This window comes from Lytechinus variegatus, chromosome 3 (assembly GCF_018143015.1).
Source record: "Lytechinus variegatus isolate NC3 chromosome 3, Lvar_3.0, whole genome shotgun sequence".
In the NCBI taxonomy this organism is placed as follows: domain Eukaryota; kingdom Metazoa; phylum Echinodermata; class Echinoidea; order Temnopleuroida; family Toxopneustidae; genus Lytechinus; species Lytechinus variegatus.
Genome location: NC_054742.1, coordinates 56,269,646 through 56,295,681, shown reverse-complemented (window position 1 = coordinate 56,295,681; position 26,036 = coordinate 56,269,646). Strand labels below are relative to the sequence as shown.

At 34.9% G+C, this 26,036-nt stretch overlaps 1 protein-coding gene across 1 annotated transcript; it reads right to left on the bottom strand.

The window, feature by feature from the left end:
* Positions 1-55: 55 nt before the first annotated feature.
* Positions 56-21,625, bottom strand: LOC121411440 (sarcospan-like). Its single transcript, XM_041604177.1, has 2 exons — positions 21,504-21,625; positions 56-1,640 (listed from the first exon to the last, which is right to left on the bottom strand). The coding sequence occupies exon 2, from the start codon at positions 1,548-1,550 to the stop codon at positions 1,164-1,166; it is 387 nt and encodes a 128-aa protein (XP_041460111.1). The 5' UTR covers positions 1,551-1,640; positions 21,504-21,625; the 3' UTR covers positions 56-1,163.
* Positions 21,626-26,036: the final 4,411 nt, after the last annotated feature.

Sequence of the window (26,036 nt, the reverse complement as noted above, 5' to 3'; positions counted from 1 at the left end):
ATAAATAATTTATCTTCAATAATTTCATTATTTGTTTTTAGAATTTAATGAATTTTTAGCGTTTTACTCTGTGAATTTTACTTTATTTAGATATATGTATTGTCAGCCTGGAGTACCCTTTAACTTTAATTTGACTTCAAAAACCTGTGAGCTTTCTAGAAACACATTGTTTGCTACAAGGCATTTATAACATGCAAGAGAAAAGTTGTTCTTTGTTGAATAAAACTTTCCAGTTTGCTTTTGATCTATTATTTGATTATGTTTTCTTATCTTTATAATGGAACAGATATAAGCAAAATTATGGCAATTAATGTCTCAATTATGTGAACTAGGCTTATATCATTTTTAGAAATGTAGAAGTTTGGATAGAGAGCTGAATATGAACTCAACATTGAGCAGAATTAAACATAAATATGACAGCCAAAATACACACAGAATATAACAAAATCTTCAAACAATAGATTATTGCATAATATTACTACAAATATACATCCAGTTTCAGTATAATCATATAACTTTATGTTTGACAATGAAACTTCAGTCAATAAAAAAGAATAATATATTCACACATCATACCGTAATTGCAGGCCAATAGATACAAACATCCCAAAGCAGCCTATCTTCATATTTGTATTTATATGAGAAAATGAAATAATTTGCATAAACCATAATTATATAAAACCAATAATGTTATCCATAATATTACTCATTTTAGTATAGATTAAGTTATACCTAAGTTATACTCAACTCAAAGTTTAAGGTAATTTGATAATTATACAATAGTGTATAGTTATATTATGTAGAATTAAAATGATAAACTCTGAAAAAGAAAGTATTTGGAATATATTGTTCCACTGACAAAAAAGTGCTCCCTGAAAAATGATAAATGAAAAATCAAAGTTTACATTCTAGCATCACCCTGGAAAATAGTACATTGAAAATAACTGCAATGTCAAATTCTCAAATTGCACTTGGTCTGGTAAAAGTGGATTGGTTACATCGCAGAGAAAGAATGTAACCTTGTGTGCAAGCTTGAAAAACAAGGACCAAGTCTCGTGGATGACGTCATTTGACATCTGACCTCTTAAGAAATTGGCCATGTTGACCACGGTACCCATACAGAAGACACGTTGGAATGGCAAACTATCTACCGCAGCCCTATGTCACCTCTGTTGCTCGAAAGTGAAGGTGCAGTCTACTGTTTGATGATTGGCGTTTCCGTTGGCGTTGACGTGTGACATGTACGGGGGCGTGCTCGGGTCCGACCACGGGCGGTTGGGGATGGCGGCGCTGTAGGAGTAGAAGCGCAGGCCGGAGTGGAAGTCCATGTAGCGGCTCCGCCACAGGAGAATGACCACCATGAAGGAGGCGGCTCCGCCTATCGCGTTGAGGGCGCACTGTATGTAGAGATAGGTCTGGAGGTTGAGGAGGAAGCTGGAACAGTCTAAGACATCAAGGTACATGTAGACGCGCCCGAAGCCGTCGTCAGAAGATCTGGTGCACTGGCATCCATTGTCTATGATCTTGCAGGCAGAGTCGGAATCAAGCATGGTTTTGATGACATTCCCCTGAATGCCACAGAAGGCACTGGCTATGGTGTTCACAAAGAGGCAGATAACCGATAAGGTGAAAAATCCAGCCTGCAACAGAAAATAAATACATCTCAATGAGTAAATAAATAACTGGATTCTGTTTACTACTCCATTTTTCAAGTGATTCAAAGAGCATACCAATAAACATATACTGTATTTTAATACATATAAGATGTATTGATTGCTTATGATGGAAATTTGTATCTTTTTCATCGATTGTCAAAAGTTTGCACTTTATCATTCAAAACAAAATTGACAGACCAGTAGATGTTTTACTTAAAAATGTTGACATTTTTTTTTATAATTATTACTTTCTTGCAAAATAGAGGCTGTTAGAGGAAAAAAGCACCAAAAATCAAATAAACTGTATGAAATGATAAGAATCAATCACAATTCTAAGCAGTTTTGCAGCTTCAATGCACTATAAAACTTGGGTGTTAAAACTGATACCAGTTGGGTGTCCAAAGAGGACCACACCAAAGGTAGAAAAATTACACCCAAGAGATTGAACATAACACCAAAGAGATGTTAATGTAACAATCAAAAGGTGTTGTAATAATACCAATGGGTGTTAGACTAACACTCCTAATCTAATACCGGAGTAAAATTACTGTGTGGTGCTCTATCTACACCGGATTACACCAAAATTTGTTGCATGTATTCAATTCACTGAGAAGTCCTTGCGGATACCGATTGTCACTCTCTCTCACATAGCCAACCACTCTCTTCTGTAAAGGTCTGATTAGGAATGATCGGCCTGTTCAATTTTGAGAATTCATCTGAATGATAACAAATGATCGGTTTGCCTTTTCCAGATGCCTGACGAATTGACTTACTATCTGTACACCGTGGCCCAGCCATGCTCAATTGACTAACCCAAATGGGCAAACTTCAGGGGTTACTTAGAGACAAGACGGGACAAAAGTAATTGCTTTTCAGTCCAAATCAAACCTCGCATTCATCACGGCTCGCAGACAGTGCAAAACCCAGGTATTCCTCAGGTCATGCATGCCTTGTGAAATGCACGCTGCGCGGCTTTCCTCATCAGACGATGATTGCATTAACACTTGGCCATAATTACGAAATGTCAATTTTTCCACACGTACTCCCGTGGCTTGATCAAACACACGTACCTTAATTAGTCCCTATGTGGGGAGCATTTATCAAGCAAAATGGAGACAGCGACTGGTCCATTAATCAAACTCTAACTCTAAACCTGAGTATTAACTCACATCTGGGACATTCATTTATCTTGTTTCAGCATAATAAAAGCAGCGCAGGGTGAAATTGAACTGCACTTTCTGTTAGTCAATGCACATACCCCAGTGTAGTTGGTACAGGCAATGTCAAGGGGAAAAAAATGATTTTCTCAAAAATTGATACGAGGCAACCGACAAAAGATATTGCTTGCATTCGATGTCATATCAAATCAAGTCATAAAAAATATCCAGTCAAATACACAATAAAACTGAATAAAATATCATTTTAAACTAATAAAAAAAGGTTAAACTTCTGTTGACAATGACAACAAGAATAGTGATGAATATTTTTGGAAGAAAATTCCAAATCCAACATAATGAGGAAAAGAACAATAAAAAGCAAAGAAAAAATAATGTACTTCCCGATAATCTAAGTTAAAATTCACCAACATCCAGAATTTAAGCTTATCAAAGTATGTTGATTGGTCATGACCAAGAGGACCACACCAAAATGATTGGCATTGGTTTAGCACATACACAAAAATAACCAGTCGTTCTTAAAGTCACTCTCAACTTACAAACAGCTTCATGAAACACCCCCAGTCATTTTACTCCAGATGTGTGTTCAACATCTATGGGTGCTATTACAGCACATTTAGTTGTTACTTTAACACTCTTTGGTGTTATGTTCAATCTCTAGGGTGTTATTTTAACACCTCCAGCTGTCAGTTTTAACACCTCAGTTTTAAAAGTGTACAATTTGGGGTCAATTTCATAGAATTTGTTATAATAACAAATTAAAGATAAGAGCTACAACATACTGAAGTCAATTAACCAAATTGGCTGATAGGTCATCACTGAATTAAGATAGCCGTCATATTGCATCACTTCTTCTACATCTTAAGAAGATAACATTTTAATCCCATCAAAATCCCACTCCAACTCGCTGATCTCACACCTTTCTACAGCTCATGAACTTTATGTCATTGTATTTGCAATTAATTTCAATAAGTAGTTGACTAATCAATCACTGGCTCTGCCTCCATAAAAAGAGGGAAAATGCTTTCATATCTTGCTTAGATGACGAGCGATTTTATGGGCCTGTTTCACAGAACTTGATATAATAACAATTTTCCAATAAAGTACTGCCATCCTATTGTGCATTTGTTATCATAACAAGTCTTTATGAAATAGATCTTTGCATGATACCAACCTTGGTCCTATAACTCATTTCAACCATGGGGGGGGGGGGGGGGGGCAGACAGAAGTTTGCTAATGACTGCATTAAATATAATCAACAATACATATTCACGTAATATATCATTACTTTTTTTTATGCAGCCACCTCATAAGGCAGGAATATCACATTTTAAGGATAAAACCATTTAATTCTATTCCAGATCATCGTCAATCTTACAAATATCAGCATTCCTTTAAACCTACAGTCAACATGTTGGCACATTTGAAATCTGATCCTGTCAGTTACAATATCTGCTCTGATTAATCTCATCAAACTTAGTTCACATTTTGAGGAGATAATTGCTTAATCCCATCCGAAATCCCACATCCACATTTTCTTCCTATAGTCCCATCTTACCGATTTCACGTTCACCCTTCTGAGCTAATTGCCTTTAAAGTATACCGCCTTTCATCACAAATCTTGACCCCTTACCTTTGATGCGTCTCTTTACTTAATTAGGTTTTGCCAATCATTCTATCTGATTAATTACATTAGGGTTTGAACTCCAGTCGTACTCTCGCCAAAAGATCTTTCTCGTATCTATGCCCTTTGGTAAACCCTTTTGTAAACAACAGAGCAATATTTATGGTTCAGAGCAAAGTATTGTCATATCTAGCAATGGAGAACAGTATTACAGTATTACTGTTCAGGGGTGGACTTGTTGGACTGAATTTAAACAAAATAATTTAAACTATGCGGATTTCATGTGTAAGTGCGCTTAATTGAATTTGAAAGCCTTTTTTTTAATCAGCATTAAAGTTAATTTCCAGAACATGAATTCAATATACCAAATCAAATCTTTTAAGCCCCCATAAACAAGTTAGCAAACTAATTTTCTCTGACAGAATATGACAAAAGAGAAGCATAGTCTCAAAACTTACTTAGAATCAAGGCAGCCAAAATAAAATTTAAACAAATTACAACTCGCTTGCAGGTGACATCGTGCCCAGCAGGTACTCGCGCACAGTTTGTATATTTTGATAACAAAAGAATTTTTTCTTACAAAAAAATAACTGATCTTTTTATTAGCTCATTGTATCCTCGGCTTAAGGGTCTAACGTTTCAAGAGTTCTTAAAAATAACTATTCAAAACTGCCTACTTCCTGTGATGTCAATGCAGCTGCAACAATGCATCCCAAAATCCTTTCTACAGCTGATTTCACGAACCTAACTTGGGTTTAAAGCATTTTGTAAATCAAATTCCTTCTGCATACCATTTCCTGTCAATCTATACTCAATTTAACCGAGCTTATTTTCAACGTGTGTCTACTTTAAGGCGTAAAAATTTCTGTGTCTGAACCAGTTTTAAAAGTCCTCCAAATATCTTCCAGCGCCCACAAATAGCCTTGCATGAAGACATTAGTGCAATCAGCTTCCAAATGTCAGTTGAGCAATGAGATTAGCCGGGTCAATGCTCGGACTGAATGACATTTGGCTAGACACATGGTGGAGCAATTGATTGGTCAAACAAGGACTGAACCATCCGTCACGGACACCAACATCTGGTCCGCATTCTACCGAGATTTTATAACTCAAAACTTGGTTCAAGCTGACATTCATGCCCAAAGCCTACTGGAACTAAGTGGTCCCGATACAAATCCCAGAATTGAGTAGTCAAAGGGTTGATAAATTCTAATGAAATAAGAGAAATGCTGTAGGATCTGTTCAAGTTTCCTTATCAAAACAGACTTGGCTGAGCGTAAATAATGAAAATGTATCATTGCTTTGTTTTCACTGTCCTTTAACTTTTTTAATTTGATATAAAAATATAACTGAAATAACACCTTCATAAAAACAGTTTCTGGAATCAGTGTTCACAGTTAATGAATAGCCCCTATGCATCAAACACACTTGGAATCAAGCATTACAATAATGTAAAAAAAGTAAGAGTATTTATACTACACATCTACTTTAATAATATATTCAACTCCGCATAACAAAGTAAATCCTACATTTTCAAAGAGTAAGATAAGCCTAAGAAGAGCATTATGATAAAAGAAAACATTATACTAGACCCTATTGTCAAGTAAATCTGAATCAATATATATGTAGATATCCCAATCCTACATAGATAAGAGATCTCTGAATTTGAAGATTGGAATTCTATTATCATTTATCATCCCAAACAAGTTCATAACATTGTAGTAAAATTGTGAGTTGAAACCTAGAAACAATTTGTGAGAAATTGAAAGTATTGACAGAGTTGCATTCTGGCATCAACCCCATTTGCAATCATGTGCTTGCGAATTTGTGACATTAACATTGTGTAATGTTTTGAAAAAAAGTGTGTTAAATTGAATAACACTAATTATGTGATTTTATGTGATTTGTCCATTTATAGTTGTTACTTATATACTCAACTTGTTTAATTACTTTAATACTTTATTATTACCCCAGCTGTAGCTGAGCCGCCATATCAATAGGCGCTAAAGCGTCCAAGGAATAAATCCTACTGGGTACCATTTATCTCACGTGGGTCGAGTGCAGCACAATGTGGATACATTTCTTGCCGAAGGAAATTACATCATAACTGGATTTGAACCCACGACCCTCTGTTTCAAAGTCCAGTGGGTAATCCACTGGGCCACAACGCTGCACACTCCACAATAGCAATAGATTGCCACTATGGATTTCCCTGTCCATACATACAACATTATTATTTAAAAGTATTTTTCCTTTTCTGTGTGCATGAATGGCAATATAGGGACAAGCAAACTTCGAAAGCTAGCATGTTATTTGCCAACAAGAAAATAAACAAAATACTTGTAAAATCCTATAAACAGTGTCAAATTACAGCAAATTAACACCAACAGGCACAGGACAATACCAGTAGTTCATTTCTGGATGACACCATGAGTGCATTACAGGACAGTGACCTAGACAAGTTCAAATCAAGGACACGTACATGTATGAGAGGAGTAATTGCACGAGAGGCTCTACAATATCATCTTTCCAACAAGGCAAAATAAGAAAGCTCATACGCTATGAATTCACTGTAATGCAAGAATATTCCATGGAGTTCCTGCTCCTAAGGGAGGTTCGCATTTTCAACATGCATTTTAAAACCATCATGCGAACATCCCTTGTAAGTTGTATTCATTGCTTTATGATAATGCTATAGTGGTGGTTCACATTTTCAAGAAGACTTTAAACTCACCATGTGAACATCGCTTGTATTCATACTTGAAGGATAATGCTAGTGGTAGTTCACATTTTCAACAATCATTTTAAATCCTTCATGTGAACATCCCTTGTTTTCATGCTTTCATGATATGATGAAAATCAAAGCAAAATCTGAGTCCAATTTCGTGCTCCATATGCAAACCTTATTACCTTTCCACTAAACCAACACACGAAATGGGTCAATTATACTCCAATTCAATGAGAGAAAACATAATTGCTCTTTCAGGAGCGGCATATGTTACCACATCATATTCATAATGTTCTTTCTGCTTGCTTGTGATGCATGTGAATGCAGCCGCGCAACCAATCAAGCTAATGTTACCGTTCCCTCCGGCTGCTCGGCTACATTATATCACGGTGCAACGGGGGTCAGCTTTCCGAGCGACTACAGCATTGTATCAACAGGTTCTAACTCACACCCGAACATGATCGGTGGTGTGTTGGAGGGAGGGAGGGGGTGGGGTGTGATGAATAGGATGGTAAAGAAAAAGAAGAGGGAAGATTGGTTTAGATTTCAGTCTTCAGAGGTAAAGTTAAATTCAGGAAGTGAAATTCAAATGTGGAAGAAGGAAAAACTTTGAAAGGGATTTTGTTTTTCTTTTTCATATCAAGTATCTAATGAAGATGTAAAATGCACTATATAAATCTTGTATGTAATTATCAGTATTAACATTAGAAATGAATGATGAAATCTTGGAATTGGTCCATACTGGAAGGTTTCGTAATCACTTAGATTGTGATAACTCCAATTAATTATGCAAGAGAGTCTAGCATTCTTTATTGGGAACTACACACAGTATACATGACTTTGAGACCAGAAGATCAATACAGTAATATACAGGAATTGAAGATAAGTCTCTGGACTTTGAAACACAAGGTCCAGGGTTTGAATCCCACCACGCACAGGGCTCGCATTCTTTGGCAAGGCGTTTATCTACATTTGCCATTCTCTACACCCAGCTGTAGTAAATGGGTACCCGGTAGGAAGAAGTTCCTTGAATGCTCGATGTGTCCAATTAGGGTCTCCGTACTAAAGCAGGGGTATTAGTATTCAGCGCTTAGAAACATTCACTATGGAGCACTATATAAATGTTGCATGATATCATTATTATTATCAAAAAGACTTGTAGCACACATGAATGTCGCTGGAGGATGGGTAATTTGTTTAGAGCTATGATTCAATGAATATTAAAGAAAGAAATAATGATTAAAATAAGAGATGAAAATCAATGAATGTCCATTCAGAGTCTCTCTACTCCTTTACTGCAGTCACATTTCCCCTATGGCAGCCTAAAGGCCAGTAAAAAAACAGTCATTTTATTCATTTTTATTCAAACCACATATATGACAAAAAAATGTTAAAATGGCTGTTTTTTACTTGCCGTGCGACCGGCATAGGGAAAACGTGATTGCGCCATTACTTGTCAATGATGCTGGCTATCTGATATTCCAGATACTACTCGGGTCACTTTCTGAGAAACAAAGCCACTCACACCAACAGGTGTTTGCCTACAACAAGAATTTGATACTAGTAGTTTCTAAGAGATATCATCTGGCAAGCATCACAAGCCATTGGGGAGAAAGTAGAGGCTTGATTACCCCTTTCTTAGGTTTGATTATTAGCCTTTTCTTGAATTCATCCTTTACTAGTTTGGATCAAATGCAATCAGAATAGTGCACCTTACCAACAAGGCAAAAGCAATTTTGTGTCTCGCCCACTCATGAAAATAACCAGAAATATCGTAATTTGCGAGGTCACGCAAGAGAATTATATCGAAACTTCATTGTGAAATGACTGGGATGGAATAACACTTGTCATAAGAGCCTTGCACGTAAACTTTAATGTTGACCTGAAAATGACCTTTGACCTTACCATGTGACCTCCGACTGCAGCATAACATGCAGGTCGCCTAAGTACATCTACCAACTAAGTTTTGTTGAAAAGCAATTTACAGTTGTGGAGTCGTGTCATTACAGGTTTGTGACGGACGGACGCCGGACAACATTTGGATCCCTAAGTCTCGCCTTCACCTCTGGTGGGCGAAACAAAAATTATGGGGGCCATGTCATAAAGCTATTTGGAAGTGAAGAGTTACTTTTAGAAAGACTGGTGATCCTTTCTTGTGTTAAAAGATATTCACCATTGAATGTTCATTGGTGATTATTTAGCGCATAAGAAAGGATTACCAGTCGTTCTTAAAGTTTCTCTTCACTTACAAACAGCTTTATGAAACACCCCCAGATTAAATGCGATCAGAAAAAAATGCAGCTTACAAGAAATTCTTGTCAACAAGAAGTGTCAAAATTGAAAAGAATGGTGTTCTGATAATCTAGTCAAATCTAACTGGCTAGTTTTGTTGGCACTGAATGTGTTAAAGCAAGGTCATCATACGATTGCAAAATAGCGAGAAGCTAATGACACCCAGACTAACTATAAAACCAAGCAATCATTGGCACCACTGGATGCACACGAGGAAAAGCTTGGTCATATATCACACTAAACAGATAATCTATGTTTAATGAGTTCGGTCTCGTGACACACATAAAAAAACACATTGGTGAGTTCATGCCAAGGACACAACATAATTACAGCTATGGGAGTATAACTGAAGCAAATATTTCTTACACATAGCGAGATCCTTTACTAATCTTTTGCTAATAACTATCTAACCAAAATATTATTTCAAAATATGAATAACTCTTAAACTAGACCTAAACTTGGACTTTTACTACTTCAAATAATTGTGTATTGTAAATATTTTTTATGTGAATCTTGTATACCTGAGTCAAAACAAATTCCTTTCGTTGACATGTTATCACTATTTTTTGTTTTGTTCTGTGTATATACATTGTACATTGATTCTACACACGTGTTAACCAGTGAAAAAAAAATTATGGACCATTAAAGTTATTCAATCATTATTCAATTACAATATGGTAGCGTTGTCATGTATTAATTAAGTTACAGAGAATCAGGAGATCACACTTTACATATTTACTTTTTATATTAGCAAACATGGCAAAAATGACTATTAAGTCCTTTTTTCCATCATAGTATCTTTATAGAAAGTAACATTTGAAGGCCATGACTGGAATATAGTATGATAACATGAAAAGTACAAACATGGGAAAATATTTATAAGTGATCGAACATTTTCAGTTATACAGAAGTGCCAATGCAGCTACTGGATCATGTTTCTTGCAATCATTAATCATTTTTGTATTAATAAGTTTATCTCTTCATCATTTTTCACTGATTAATGCTATAATTCGACAGATTGCATTGTAAATCTCTCAATCATTCTTATCTGCAAATATAATCAATCTTCACATTTTATGAAACACCCCCAGGATGGACATTAAAAAAAACGATCATCCCCTTTGCGATGCAATAAAGAAGTTTCATTAGTTTATGAACTAACAAATATTGCCTTGTACGGTTACTTTCATTTCTTTCCACAAGTATATAACATATCACTTTTCAAGCTACTCTCCCATTTCATTCAAACCGCCACTGACAATCCCAAACAATTCCTTGAATACTTTGAACATTTTCTCAAAGGCATTTGATTAGCCCATATATTTCTTCAAAGACCTTGTTTATGCTTTCCCTAAATCATATTTGAATTGACCCAATTTTCCAGGCCTTTTAACATATTTTCTATGCCACACTTCACCATGTTTAATTCCCCGTGGGTCTGGGAAAGCTGCATGTGATACATCACACTTCACAAATTACACAAGGGAACCCGTTCACGGCTGAATTCAAGTCTCACACTACTTCAAAGTTTATTTCTTATTTTCAAATAAAACTGTTCAATATTTGATTTGGATTATATTATCGATTCACACTTAACATTCTGAGTTCCCCAAAATAAGTAAAAATCAAGAAAATAATAAATGTAGCATTTTGACAAAAAGTTCATGTTATGGAGCAGTTATGGAACAAGAGGCAAGACAATGCAGTGGCATTTGCAGAAAGTATAAAAAAGAAAGAGGGGGAAAAAGTCTGCCATTTTTGTTTAAATAAAAGTTATTACATTTTGCCCCAGTTTTCCTTGGATTCATGTGAATAAATCTCTTATGAGGCATAGACTTAATATAGAGGGGGAAAAAGATATTCATTACAGCCAGTTTTACAAAAAGCTGAATAGTATAAAAAAGATTGTATATTTTGTCCTTTTTTTGCAAATAGCCTTCATAATGCTGATCAACAGAGTGAAGGAGAAATAAGGAGAAATGTAAATGAAAGACGATACCTGCTGTAAAGCCTTTAAATAGATTTTATGGACCTTTTAGAAGGATTATGAGCTTTTCAGGACCATAATGAAAGGCTTTAGAATATATCCACAGGAAAGGGACTGTGTAATATCTACAGTGGGGTTATCAGACCTCTCAATTAAATTAGAACAGAATATGAGCGAGGGAAAAATTGAACAAAAGGCACAACTAAGAAATGAAAAAAATAAAAATTACATTTCTATAGTGCATAATACACAAGGTCACTATGCGCTTCACATATACATGAATTAAATACTCAACTTATGAAATATGGGCATTGAAAAAAAGAAAAAGACCTTGTTTTCCTGCCAATTCCATATTCTTCGGTTTTCTAAACATTTACATTACATGTTCTTCGGTGAAATGTACAAAACAAATATGACAAACTAATTGTAAATAGGAAAAATCCAAGAAAAACCTAAGTTCCCATGCAGATAAAGCACATGCTAAACACTGTTGACAAGTTTCATGCTCAGATTTTTCACTTATGAACAGTTCTGCTTTGAGTTTTCATGCTTTACGCTGTAACATTGCAAATTTGTAATTGTTTTCTTTGCCTGAAAACTGTGTTTTCTGTGAAGTCTATGCATGAATTATCTGAAAAATACCGGTATCTGTTTTTCATATTGCAGAAAACTTTGGACTCTAATATACAGTATAAACAGTTTGTTTATGCCCGTCATCTTAACAAGTTGTTTAAATGTTTAAAGAAATATAAACCCGTTTGAAATTGTTTAAATTTTTTAAAACTACTTCATTAAAACCTTAAGCAATATTTGTTAGAGTGACCTGGGACCTTTGTTATTTTTAGTATACATTAATGATATAGTAAATTCAGCTTCCATTCTTTCTTTCATCTTATTCGCTGATGATACTAATATTTTGTTATCTCACAAGGACTTACCAGAATTAATAAATATAATGAATTTAGAATTAAATAAAGTTCATCATGGTTTAAATGTAATAAGTTATCTCTTAACATAAGTAAAACTCATATTATGCATTTTCAATCATCTCACAGAAATGAAAATTTTACACAAGATATTAAAATTGATAATGTGCCTTTAGATAAAAAAAGAATACGTAAAATTCCTTGGTATCACAATAGACAAGCATTTATCATGGACTCCACACATAAGCAACGTGTCTTCCTCTGTAGCTAAAGGAATTGGAATACTTTGTAGACTAAAAAAAAATCTTACCAGAGAAATCTCTTGTTATGATATATAATACATTGATTTTACCATATATTCACTACTGTAACCTCATTTGGGGGAATAGCTGCAAGACAAGGCTTAATCATATACTTTTATTGCAAAAGAAAGCGGTTAGAATTTGTTCAAATTCTGCCTATCTTTCACATACAGATCCTCTTTTTTATCGTCTGAAAATATTTAAGATAAATGATATTAATACTTTACAAATAGCACTGTTTATGTATAGATATAATTACGACATGCTTCCTCCAGTATTCACGGATTTATTTTCATATAATAACAATTTACACTCATATCCAACAAGAACATGCAATAATATTCACTTAAACAATCCCAGGACACTATTTGCACATAAAACACTAAGACATCATGGACCTGATATTTGGAATGCATTGCCAGATTCACTCAAGCTGACAAGATCATTTTATTCCTTTAAACGAACTATAAAAGAATTGCAATTAAACCAATACCTAACAAATTGAAAAAAAAAGAAAATCATTACCATTGTTATTATTTTAATTATACATTGAATTTTATCTAGAACATGTATAAATTAAAAATCGAACAACAAAACGTGTTATATTCTAAAATTCCATGCGAAGGACCAAGCATCTCCCTCCCTCCCCCCCTCCCAGTCCCTCTTGCACCTGCACGTTTAATGACAGTAGACATTAATTATTTTGGCTATTTTCCAGGGTTGTTACGTTTTCAAGCTTTGCTTTTGTGACGACCCTTGCAACTATTCTATTTATTGTAACAGGAAATACCACTTAATGATTTTCATTTATGTAAGATATGTTTGAGGATTTATATACAAAACTATTGTTCATTATTTTGATGTCAAGTCTCAGATATGTATTTTCGTGTCCAGAATTTTGTTATGAAAAATGTTGCAAAAACCAATAAATGAAATGAAATAAATGAAATGAAAATGCTTAAACAAGGCACTTGAAATTTCAAACAGCATTTTTTATACAGTGTAAGCCAATTCAACAACTGGTAATTCCTATGCATCACCTTAAAAGTTATCTACCTCCCCCACCCCAAGCCCGCTTCCCTCCTCACCCTGGCTTTCCTGGCCTTTGGATAACATACACTTTAAAACTTTCAGCATGTTGCTTGTGCCTGTCACTCCAACAATTAATTGTTTAAACTTTAAACAACTTGTTTTAAAATTTGAACAAAGTTTAAAATCTTAAATCAAGTTTAAACAATAGTTGAGTGATAGGCTTTAACAACATATGCTTAAAATCTTAAACAGCTTTCCAATTACACCAATATTCTAGATAGCCAAGTTAATTGATCAATATTGCAAAAGTTCTAATTTATAACAAGAAGTGATTGATGACCATACAGAGCCAAAAATATATTGATTTCATTTCCAAATGCTGATGAAAAGGAAGGATGATATCACATTTACGCTTAAAATATAATTAAAGAGATTGGTATCAAATGTGTAGAAGAAAACTTCTGCCGCCTGTTGCATAAAACTTTTTACCTGAGAAAACTCTGGTAAAAACTAAAAACTAAGGTTAGTCTGATTTCTGCCATTGACTTTAACACAGGGCAAAAACTCTGGAAAAACAACCTGAGTTTTCTCACGTAAAAAGTTTCATGCAAAGGGCCCCTGATGTCTAAATTTACTCAATTTATTCAAAAGCAACAAATTCATCTTTAAAAAAATACACGGAATCGCCTTTATCTCCAGTTTCTATTTCAACCAAACTCCTAAAAAGTGATAACGACTCATGGTCCAAAAACACTATTTTAATAGGAAATGATAAATAATGCAATGGTGCACATCTATATGAGGTAGAACTTCTTAATGCCTTGATAATAAATATTGATAGACAAAGTTATTTCTTTAGTCACACTAAAAATAAAATGACATCAACTCAAGCTCCCAAAATGCCCTTTTAACATGAAATGATACATTATTCAATGGTGCGTATTTGATTTTTTTTGTATGAGGTAATTCTTATTGCTTTAATAATATACATTTGATTGATAGACAAATTTATTTCTTTTATACTTTTAAAAGAAATGCGACATCAACTCATGCTCTCAAAAAGCCCTTTTAACATGAAATGATACATTATTCAATTGTGCTCATCTGTACGAGGTAGTTTGTACTGCATTGTTAATAAATGGCTGATAGACAAATTCATTTCATCAAAACCCAAAACATGATTAAAGCCTTGTCATCAGTTCGAAATCTCGGTGTCGTATTTGACGAACATATGTCTATGGATGCACAAGTAAAGAAAATATGTCAATAAGTATACTATAATATTCACAATGTTAACAGCATGAGGAAATTCCTTGACCATAAGTCTGCTGCTATGCTTATACACTCATTTGTACTATCTCGATTAGATGTTGGAAATGCTCTTCTTTTTAATATAACCTCACGCAAAGTTGATGAACTTCAGTATGCTAAGAATACAGCTGCCAGGGTTTTAACTGGTACATCAAAATATCAACACATCTCACCAATTCTCCAAAAGTTACATTGGTTGCCAATCCGGAAGCATATAGAATTTAAAATACTTCTTCTCACTTGGAAAGTGTTTAATGGTTTGGCACCAAAATATCTACAAGACCTTGTCATGCCTTATGCACCAGCTAGAAGCCTGAGATCATCACACCAGCAACTTCTTAAGACTCCCAAGACACGTGTAGCATATGGTGCACGAGCTTTCTCTGCCTCAGCACCTTCTCTCTGGAATAATTTGCCATTAAATTTAAGAATTATACAATCACTGGAGACCTTTAAATCCAAACTGAAATCTTATCTTTTCTAACAGTATTAGTTATTGGCACTTTGACACTCATCCAAACTTTCTCATCCTTTCTTTTCTTGTGCGCCTCGGAATAGAATATTTCTAGATAGATGGCGCTATATAAATGCCTATTATTATTATTATTATGATATGAACTCATGCTCTCTAAATGCCATTTTAACATGAAATAATACATAACCCAATGGGGCGCATCTGTATATGACGTTCCCGATCCCCCATCACCATACACAAACTCACACCTCCCCGAATTGAGCAAAATGCCAAGCAAACACGTCGCCTCATTAAGACACATCACCACGGTAATGACACGCACTATTTGACTCTCGATCCTTGGCGCCAATTATGGCCATTTGGGGTCTAGGCCGAGCTCAGCGGTTGCCGGTTAGCAACACTCTGAAATTGAATTTCACGAGGGGGTGCTCTCCCGGTGTTTGAATTATGCAAGAAGCTGTCATAGACGGTGTCTTTATGATCGCTGGAATGGAGGAGGCCCCTGGTTGAGGCTTAGTTTATTCTCTTTCTTTCGGCTTCATTGCTGTCAACTTAAATAATACTCCTTTAAATTAAATACAGGGTCTGGATCAACTTCATACCGTGAAAGTGTGACTTAAGGTTTATGGAAGAATTGTTTTAACTCTTCAGTGTGTTTATGATATTTAATGTGTGAAGGTAGATCAACCTTGAAGCTGTTTTCTGGTTAAGTGGGACAATATAATTTTTTATTGTTTATCTATAAACGACTTTGTCTCATATATGTCAGATAATATGCCTTGAGGCAATTCCTTTGCAAATTCAAATAAATCAAAAGTTTCCTTTTGATGACGTTTCTGCTACACAAAAAGTTTTCCCTGCTGAACTTACTTTTGAAGAGAAAATAAAAATAAATTGCTTTGAATTATTTTCCTATAAAAGAACACTTCCTTTGCTGACAATAAATCTAGATTTATGAGGGAGTGCACTAATTATTTTCCAGTTTCTTCATACATGGGTGATACAAAAACCCTAAATCTCCTGGGCTCCATTGGATAAAATTTACTACTATAGTAACTCTGCCATTCAATGGTAACTACGCCGATCAACAGCCAATCAAAATCAAGGATTCCCTGCAAGATATCATTGGATTGCAAAATTACCATAATAGTACATTTCAAGCAATGGGCCCCAGATACTGATACACTGCTTTGTGCAGGTCCTGGAACAGATGAAAAACAAATCAGATATTACATCCTCAAGAGAATAAATAGGACCTAACCCAATCATTTTACAAATTTCAACCTCTGTTAACTTCAACTTAGGTACATAAGTTCAGTAAAAAGCTCTTGCAATTTAGTTTTGTATAACCCATTCCAAATATTCTCACTAGTTGGGATACATGACGAAAGATAATCAATAAAATTGGCCTCCCATTGATATCCAAATGCTGACCGAGGGTCAATAGTGAGATGTCCATCAATGAGTTGTTGACCCTTCAGGCCATTTCAGGTATTAGTGGGTGACCATTACTGAAATCAAAGTTCCTGACAGTTCCTGTACATGTTGATGAATGGAGTCTACATTTACATACAACCATCAGGCAAAAAAAAAATCTCATCTGGGTCAATTATGCAAGAAACCCTAACAACATTTATTTTTTATTTTATAGTATTTATTTTATTTATAGATAAAATAAGACTTATTAATTCTATTGGCCCCTCTTGGGGTGTGAAAGTACAACAACCACTTAACATATTTTCAATGATTCACAATAATTCATTCTACATTCATAATATATATGTATAAATGTAAAATGAATATATATATATATTTATATCCTTAGATGTGTAGATGCCGATGATTGTGCAAAAGGCTCAATGCTGCTCAATCACAATCACCCACCACAACACATAAATAGTCAATAATGTCAGTCTGCCTGAAGATCGCCTGGAGTTAGGGCATGAAACAGCTGGTAGCAGACATTTAACAGGTATATAATACATTACATTCAGTTTTTCATTCATACATTCACTTGCTCATTCATCCATCCATCCATTAAACCAAAATCAAAATGAGATGTGTGGTTTTAAAACATTACCTCTGATTGATCCAAGCACATACTGTGTGTGTGGGCGGGGGGGGGGGGGGCACTACAGCAAGAAATGTGTGAACGACTTCCTTCATGATTAAGGTATTGCATAAGATTGATTTTACTCATTGTAATTTCTATCTTTTTAGGGTAGAAGAGTCCTTTTCCTTTCCTATCATATGGCAAGAATAAACCTATTCTTCATAGAATTACACCATAAAACAGCAATTGATATTACCAAAATTCTAATCAGAATAAGTTTTCATCAACTGGACTTAAAAGGAAAACTGTGCAACTAGGATTATTTTGCATGGAAAAGTTTGCTGATTTTATATCATTTCAAAATACACAAATCTCATCGAGATCCAAATAGCTGGCATGCTTTGAGTTGGTATAAGTCATACTGTAATGGAACTCTTCCAATATCCTAAATCTATATCAAATCCTGAAAACATTTTACATTAATAAACTGATTCCTGTAAGTCGAAGCAAGAACTAGATCCTCCTGAATGTTGGCACATTAAATCCGCCAAATCCCACAACAAAATACGCGGCAAAGTATGTAGGTAGTACCACAACTCATGCATGTTCTGTTGCATCGGTCTTTTGAAGAAGTCTTTACAGCGGTAATGACCTTTTGGCTTTATATCAAACGCAACCCCTGCCTCCATTCCAAATGTCGTTATGGAATTATGACCCAATAAATCGCATTTTCATGCCAATTAGGCTCCATTTTCCAATAGAGGACAAGCCCTAGATGACATTTGTCAGAATTAGATGGGTTAGTTGGCCATCAATGTCGGCAGATTACGTATCTAAAGTGGGAACTGTTTATATTACTGAACAAATCAATATATATCACAGTGTGGCTCCTACCCCCGGTTTTGCCCCGTCTAACAGTGACCTGCCTGTGGCGAGTAATGCGAGCATAAATCTTCATCATTTCATTTTAAACGTAAATGCAGAAACTCTATACTTAGAGAGCAGATACATGGATATTTGATAGATAGAAAGACTGGGAAAAATGAAACATGAGCAGAGAGAGAAAGAGAAAGAGAGACTGCAAGAAACAGAGAGGAGAGAGATTGAAAGAAAGATAAAATGGGTGGAACAAGACTCCATCCTTGAAAAGAGAGCGCAAGAGCTGGAAAAGGGAAGTCATGAGAGTTGTGATGATGTTTAAGATTGAATTTAAACAAAATGACAAAAAAAAGTTATTGGGAAGGATGACAAATAATAAGTTGATATCTACAGCAGATCATAAGATCATAAGATCAGGTATTCCCTGAAGAGCAAACATACATGTATGGAGAACTTCTTGGGGTAAAAAGATGAGAGAGAGAGAGAGTGAGAGATAGAGACAAGATAAGGAGTTCTAACTATTGTAACTTTGCCATTATGACAACTACATATGGTAACAGGACTCAAAAGCCAATTGCAACCACTGTTTCCATAATGACAAAGTTAATAGCTGTAATTCTCTATGAAAGATTCACTAGAAAAAAGAGGGGGTGTATAGGCAAAAAAGAGATAAAAAAGAAAACAGAATGATAAAATATGACTTTTGGGGGTTCAAATAGAAAAATGTAGGTAAAATAGTATTAGAAATTGAGATAGAATGAGCTGCAATGACAGAGATAGAGAGAGATAGCGAATTCAGCCATGGTAACAAATGGGTAATATCTATGTCAGATTAATCTTATTAGGGGGAACAAAATTATTCCCAGCAGACCATTTATCTTAATAATGTCATTAAATCGAGCCTTTTCTTTCCTTGCTTCATCAAATCTATAACTTGATTTATTGGATAATTCTATTAGAGAACCAGAATCTATTCGCCAGGCATTATTCTGTCTACTTCGCAGAAAGAGGATTAAACTATCTGGCTTTTTTTCAGGAAACACAAATTAGAATGTATTCCTGTTCCAAAACACAATTGTACTTGCATGGTATCATATTAATGAAGTTTTTATTTGGCTGGTTAAATGTCAAAGTAATTCATCTCTTCGGTACTTTGAAGAAAAGAAAACCGAAAAAATCATAAAGATGGAACAGTGCCAATATTTGCAACACTTACACTCGTTGGTTTCTCTAGGGGATAGGTATTAAATCACCTCCTAGAGATTGAACATAAGACCAAAGAGTGTTAAAATAATTGTGAAAGGTGTATTAATAACACCCATGGGTGCTGAACTAACAATGTGAATATAACATCAGAATGGTTTGTGGAAAAGGATGCACCAGGCTAAAAGTATTCATGTCTAAATGAACAGAGTAAAATTCACACAGCAAAATGCTGAAAATTCCCCATCAAAATCTGATAAAAAAAGCAAAGTAATTGAATTTTAAAATTTGGCAATATATTGCAAAAACAGTTATATACATACATGTCATCATGAATATTCATAAATGGGCTGATGATATCAAATCCCCACTTTCCTTTTTCTGAAGTTATTACAAGAAATCATATTTTTTTCTTTTTTTATACAAATGATATATCTTCCTTGTAATGAAAGAAGTTGCAGCAATGAATATCTTATACACTTCATCAGTTGTTTTTTTCTCCAAAATTGGCAATTTATGAAGTAAAACATTTGAATAAACCTAATTGTATACAATAGCATACAAAAGAACAAGTGGGGATAAGACATAATCAGGTTGCTCACTGAATATTCATGAATACATGCCTAGAACAATTTCACCCAAATAATGCAAGTCTTTAAAATGCTAAAACTTTGTTACTCCGTATCTGATTTTGATCGAATTTTCAGTATTTTGTTGTCAGATGTGTGTTCAGATCATATTGTTTTCAGCCTGGAGTACCCCTTAAAAAGAAAACAAAACTGGTGTGGTACTTTAAGTACACCAGTTAACACTACAGATTTTGCTGTTTCAAAGTGTTGATTTAGCACTGTATTAAAGAGAATTGTGTATCTAAGTAAACAAAATGAATGCATGAATCCCAAGTGAAAAAAATTAAAGCATGGATAAAGTGAATAATGATGCCGGACTTGCATTCAGTAGGCCTATATGAAATACCAAAATTTTCCCTATACATAACTTAATAAATGATATATCTCATTAGTAATGATTTTCATACATTACTTCATTCATAGATCACAATTACTTGCGGTTTAGTGCTCATTTTCACGAAAATTAATTTTTCTTATTCATATTGTTCATAATAGAGTATAAAGGGGTATATGGCGGCCATTTTGAATATCAAGAATTTTTTTTTTTCAAAAATATTTTGTTCAGAGAGTATTTCACTCCTTCCACACAATTCATGCATTTTAGAGCCGATGTGCAGGCAAATTTATGATTGTTATGGGTAATTTGCATATCTTTGCAGCCATATTGAATTTCACCAATTTGTGGAAAATGCTCAAGGATACACAAGTGGCATCATTCAGATATGTATATAATCAACACCCTTGAACTGATAAGGAACCATTAAAAAAATATTTTAAACATGAAAAAGAAGGTTTAGTCAATTTTAAAATGGGAGAGAAGTCAAAAAGTAAGAAGGATCCAAGAGCTGTCAAGATCATTTTTTTAAAAGGCCAAATTCAAGGAAAAGGGGGTGGGGAAAAGATGTCACCCTAATAGACATATAGCAGGTTTGAATGAGTGTCTTTAAACCATTGATTGAGCTCTAAGGGCCGGATCACAAAGCCTAGCAATGATTGTAGGACATATTTTTTACGATTGATTGCATTGGCTATAATGTACAATTAATTGTTAAAATCAAGCGTACCACTGATCACTAATCTTTGCGTTACTGAACCATGATATTTATCTTTAATAAGGCATTGGTAATGTTGATTTGAACAGATGGCTCACATGTAAATTGTTAAAACAAAAATGCTCTGCGGCTTCTTTGCAATGAATAATCATCTAAAACACTGGTTGGTATAGAACGTACCTTAACAGCGAATATTTTGATGCTCCCTTGGTAAGCATCTGATCGTATGGCACTGAAGTATAATCCTACACCACCAGCAAACAATAACTGCAAGGGGGATACAATGGAAGAAATGAAATATAATCATATTTTCAGTGAATGAAAGAATCAATTACATTAGCATAACTATATAGATGAGGACAAAATATATTTATTTTCATGCATACATAATGAAACTCTTAGCATATTGAATACCTGAAAGCAAAAACTCATGAACTCCGCTCTGAAGTGTAATAAGTCAAATTATTTAATAAAAAGCTGGTTTGTGTTATTACATCAAGCCTAAAAATTGATAACAGTAATATGCAATTTGTATTGATAGCAGAAAATGAACCAAAAATAATTATTATTAGAAAGAAAATTAATTATTTCAATCTTGAGATTTTTTTGTCTAAAAAGGAATAAACCTACAATGGCATCATGACTGGTAATTAATGCATGCATGGAATTTTAGTACCAACTCATAACACACACACAAAAAAATACCTTCAAATTAAATTTTGCTCCATATCATTGAAAATAATGCAAACTTAAGATGTAAGTTTTCCTTGATAAGTTAAACGAAAGGAAATCTTATGATATGATATCCACACTACTTTGAAGTAAACTGGTGAAAGAGGCCATTTAAAAGTTCAATCACACTGCCAAAAGATGTTTTTGCATTTGGATTGATATTAGCTTTTTTCTCTTTCGTATGAAATAAACAATATGTGAATCATACTTATATATCTGGGGGGTGTTTCACAAAGATTTAAGCATGACTTAAGTCGCACTTAAATGCCGACGCGTACATGATATGCAACGCGCGATCTTATTGATAGATACGCATTAGTGCGCGTCCTCATGACACGATCTGACCAATGCGGTCAAGCCTTTCATACCGTACGCAACTCGATATTTAAGTGCGACTCTAAGTCATACTTAAATCTTTGTGAAACACCCCCCTGATATGGCAAGAACAAACTCAGGGAAGGGATATTATAAGGTTACAATGATTACAACACTAATCTTATTCACAAAATATGACACAGGGTGATTGAGTAAGGTCCACATGTTGTAAGTCCAGCATTGTACAAAAATATGCACATTCATGCTCTGAGTGTTCACCTTTCTATTTTACTTCACTAATTCTCTTTCGCAGGTAAGCCAATTATACGCTATCAATGATGACTACATGCAATAGTTGTCTACACTCTCAGGTTTTTTTTTTTCAAACCAACCCATAAGTTGGTTGAATTATGAGGTTAAAAAAAAAATTTCATTTTGCATTCAAATTTAAACCAATAATTTGTAGGTTCATATTTGAATCAACTTGTAGGCTGGTTAATTAACAAACATTACACAGCATTGTAAAAAATAAAGTTGAGTCACACAATGAGAATACAAGTAATTCAAATACTCCTTACTTATTCTCTTTTGTAAGTACATGGAATTACTCACAAATAAAAAAAAACTTTTCAGTGGTTTCTGTTTTTCTATAATAATATTGTCAGTCATGGACATACATGTATATTGTATATACCATATTCATGCAACAAAAATAACTAAATTGAACTGAACCAAACTGAAATATTGATGACTATATACATTAGTCACCCACAGATCCTTGTATATAAATGTTGAGGTGTGGCTTTGTAAAGTAGGGATGTCTTTTTTCGGATGGAATACAACATAGTGAAGGTCATGGCACAGGAAACAGAATGAAGAGTAAGTACTGAGTAAAATGAGAGTTTCATTAATCAATATTATTGAAATCGTGACTAGCCGGTTACCATGGCAGCAGACTCGTATCATTGCACGGAGTATTGATCGGTAAGCTTAAAGTGGCTCTCCATATCAATTCAGTACTCTGAAAGTAAACATTTCTACCGGTTTGTCCACAAAACAGAGAAAGGCAATTTAGAGAGAATGGGGGGGGGGGGGGAGGGGAAAAGGCAAAAGGAATTGGGGGAAGAAGGAAAAATTAAGAAAAGAAAAGGATGGGAGAAAGAGGAGAAAGAAAGTAATAAGAGGAAGCTAAAAAAGTGATGATGATGAAGATATGCAAATAAAAAAAGAGAGAAGGAAATCAAGATCCAACATTTATGAAAAAATGTGTAATCAAAATGGCAGACTGCCCAATGTGGTAATTTTCTACTATCCGGGCTCCAATTATAATGACAATAATCATCAGACCTATCATACCTGATTTTATTATTTAGTGTACGTCAATAATTAGATGTATCTATCAGTCACACTGACAAGATCAGATTTATTACATCGATTCTACTAGAGGGATGTTTTTCATCTAACAGGCCTAGCCCTTTAGAAGAAGTCATGCACATGCACGTCTGCAGACTGCAATGCGACATTACAAATCGGCGTGCAGACGGATCCTGGAGTTGGCATGGCACGATTTCTTGTCTTTTCACGGACAGGCAAACAGAGATGCAAGACGAAGCCTTAAAATCAGTTCAGTGGAACAATATTTGCACAGACAAGAGTAAAGCTACTGTGTGAGTGACAAGTAGGGAGGGGTAGAGGAAGGGATTGGAGGCGAGAGTAGAGATGAGAGTAAGATAGATGGAAGATAAAGGAGTGGAACGATGAGAGGGAGTGCAGAAGCAACAAAAGGATGATGAAGTGAAGATAAGAGGATGGGATGGAGGAGGAGAGAGAGAGAGGAGAGGAGAGAGAGGAAGGATGAGAATGGAAGGATAGAATAAAATGGAAGAGGAAGAGAGGAGGGAGAGAGATGGAAGGATAGAATGGAGAGGGAGATAATAAAAAATATTTTTCATAAGATCAAAGCACTAACCAATAAAAATAAAAGAAAGGGTGTTGAGGGGGGGGCTTGAATTACATTTTGCAGACCCCTCACAAATGCCTTGAAATTGGGGTCTAAGAAATGAATGTAGTCTTGAGGACAATGCTATATCAGGTATAGTGAAAACGGTTTCTATGGAACATCTATATATAGAGAGAAATTGAATCACGGGTCCCCATGCTACAATATACGAGGTTGAGAAATCAAAGGTGAAGGACTTGTAGACAGACACAGTTAGAGAAAACAAGAGTTATGAAATACAGAGATAAAGGGACAGTAAGGTGGATTAACGGATTTGAGACTGGATCACTGAGGAAAGACACCAAGAGAAAGAGAGGGAGAGGAGTTGAGAGGGTGATAGAAAGAGAGAGGGGGAGAGAGATGGAGGGAGAGAAGTGAGGGCAAGGGTGTTGAAAGAAACCTAATGTGATGCGCTCTGATACAATAAAAGTTAAAATTTAGAGAAGGTGATGAGAATAGTTTAATTACTCAAACCTTATTATTGCATGTATTATATTAAGTAAAATCTCCTTGGTAAAACAATATCTTTTGCCCACAGGCAAAGAAGGAGGGGGGAGGGAGAGATAATTGAGTAGTTCATGACATGAGCTCATAGGTAATGAAGACTATTTGCCAAGCATCTGAACAGTGACAAGATGACAAATGAGGAATGGTCAATATAAACAGTGCATGGGAGGTCTCAACAGCTTTCTTGTTTATGATGTCATGAAATAATGATAATAAGACGGTATACCCGTCTCTCCACCCCCCCCCCCTCCCTTGATCTCTTTCCTTTAAAGTAAACTCGGTTTTGGCTCAGTGCATAAATCTCCAGACATTGAATCAGAAGTTCTAGGGTTCAAATCCCACAACACACTCTCATCCTCTAGCAAAGGCATTTATCCACAATCGCCACTCTCTACCCAGGTGTAGGTAATGGGTACCAGGTAGGAAGGAATTCCTTGAATGCTTCCCTTCATTCAATTCCTCCTCCTTTTCTACCTTCCTATAATTCTATATATTTATATGATCTTCGGCACTCAGCAGTTGCTGAGTAAAAATATCTCTCGTAAAACATTGGGTCAATAATCATTCTTATCTCAAATCCTTCCTTCCTATCTGTCTCTCACTGCATCTCCTCAGATTGTGAGATCTTTGTGAGATATTAACCTACTACCTTAAAAGCCATATACAGAAATAATTGGAAATGAAATGGATTAGATAGTACCTTTTAGAAATGGCTATTTTGCCATTTTGCCCAGCCGCTTACAAGGTTGACAATCCCTGATTATGATCATTCCGTAGAAACTTTCAAAAAGTATTTTGATTCACTTCATTAAAGGGGCCATCTCTGAGAGGATGTTATTCAATCTCTTCCCTTTGTGACTCTTAGACTTGATAATCATCTCCAGTATGATGATTTAATATATTTGTAATATGAGTCATCTAAATTCCTTTGTTTTTATGTCTCTGAAAGGGTTTTGTTGCAGTGCACATCTATGATAAGATCACTGTTAGATCTTAACCCATTTGTGATCTATTCATAGGTTTACGTATTTGATATAGCAGATAACACATGTATATATATATATATATACACATATAAGCTTGCAACTGTATTTCTAGTTCCTACTGGATTTCTGCATAATTCATAGTGTAATTATCTGACAGCTTCAAAATATTTGAGT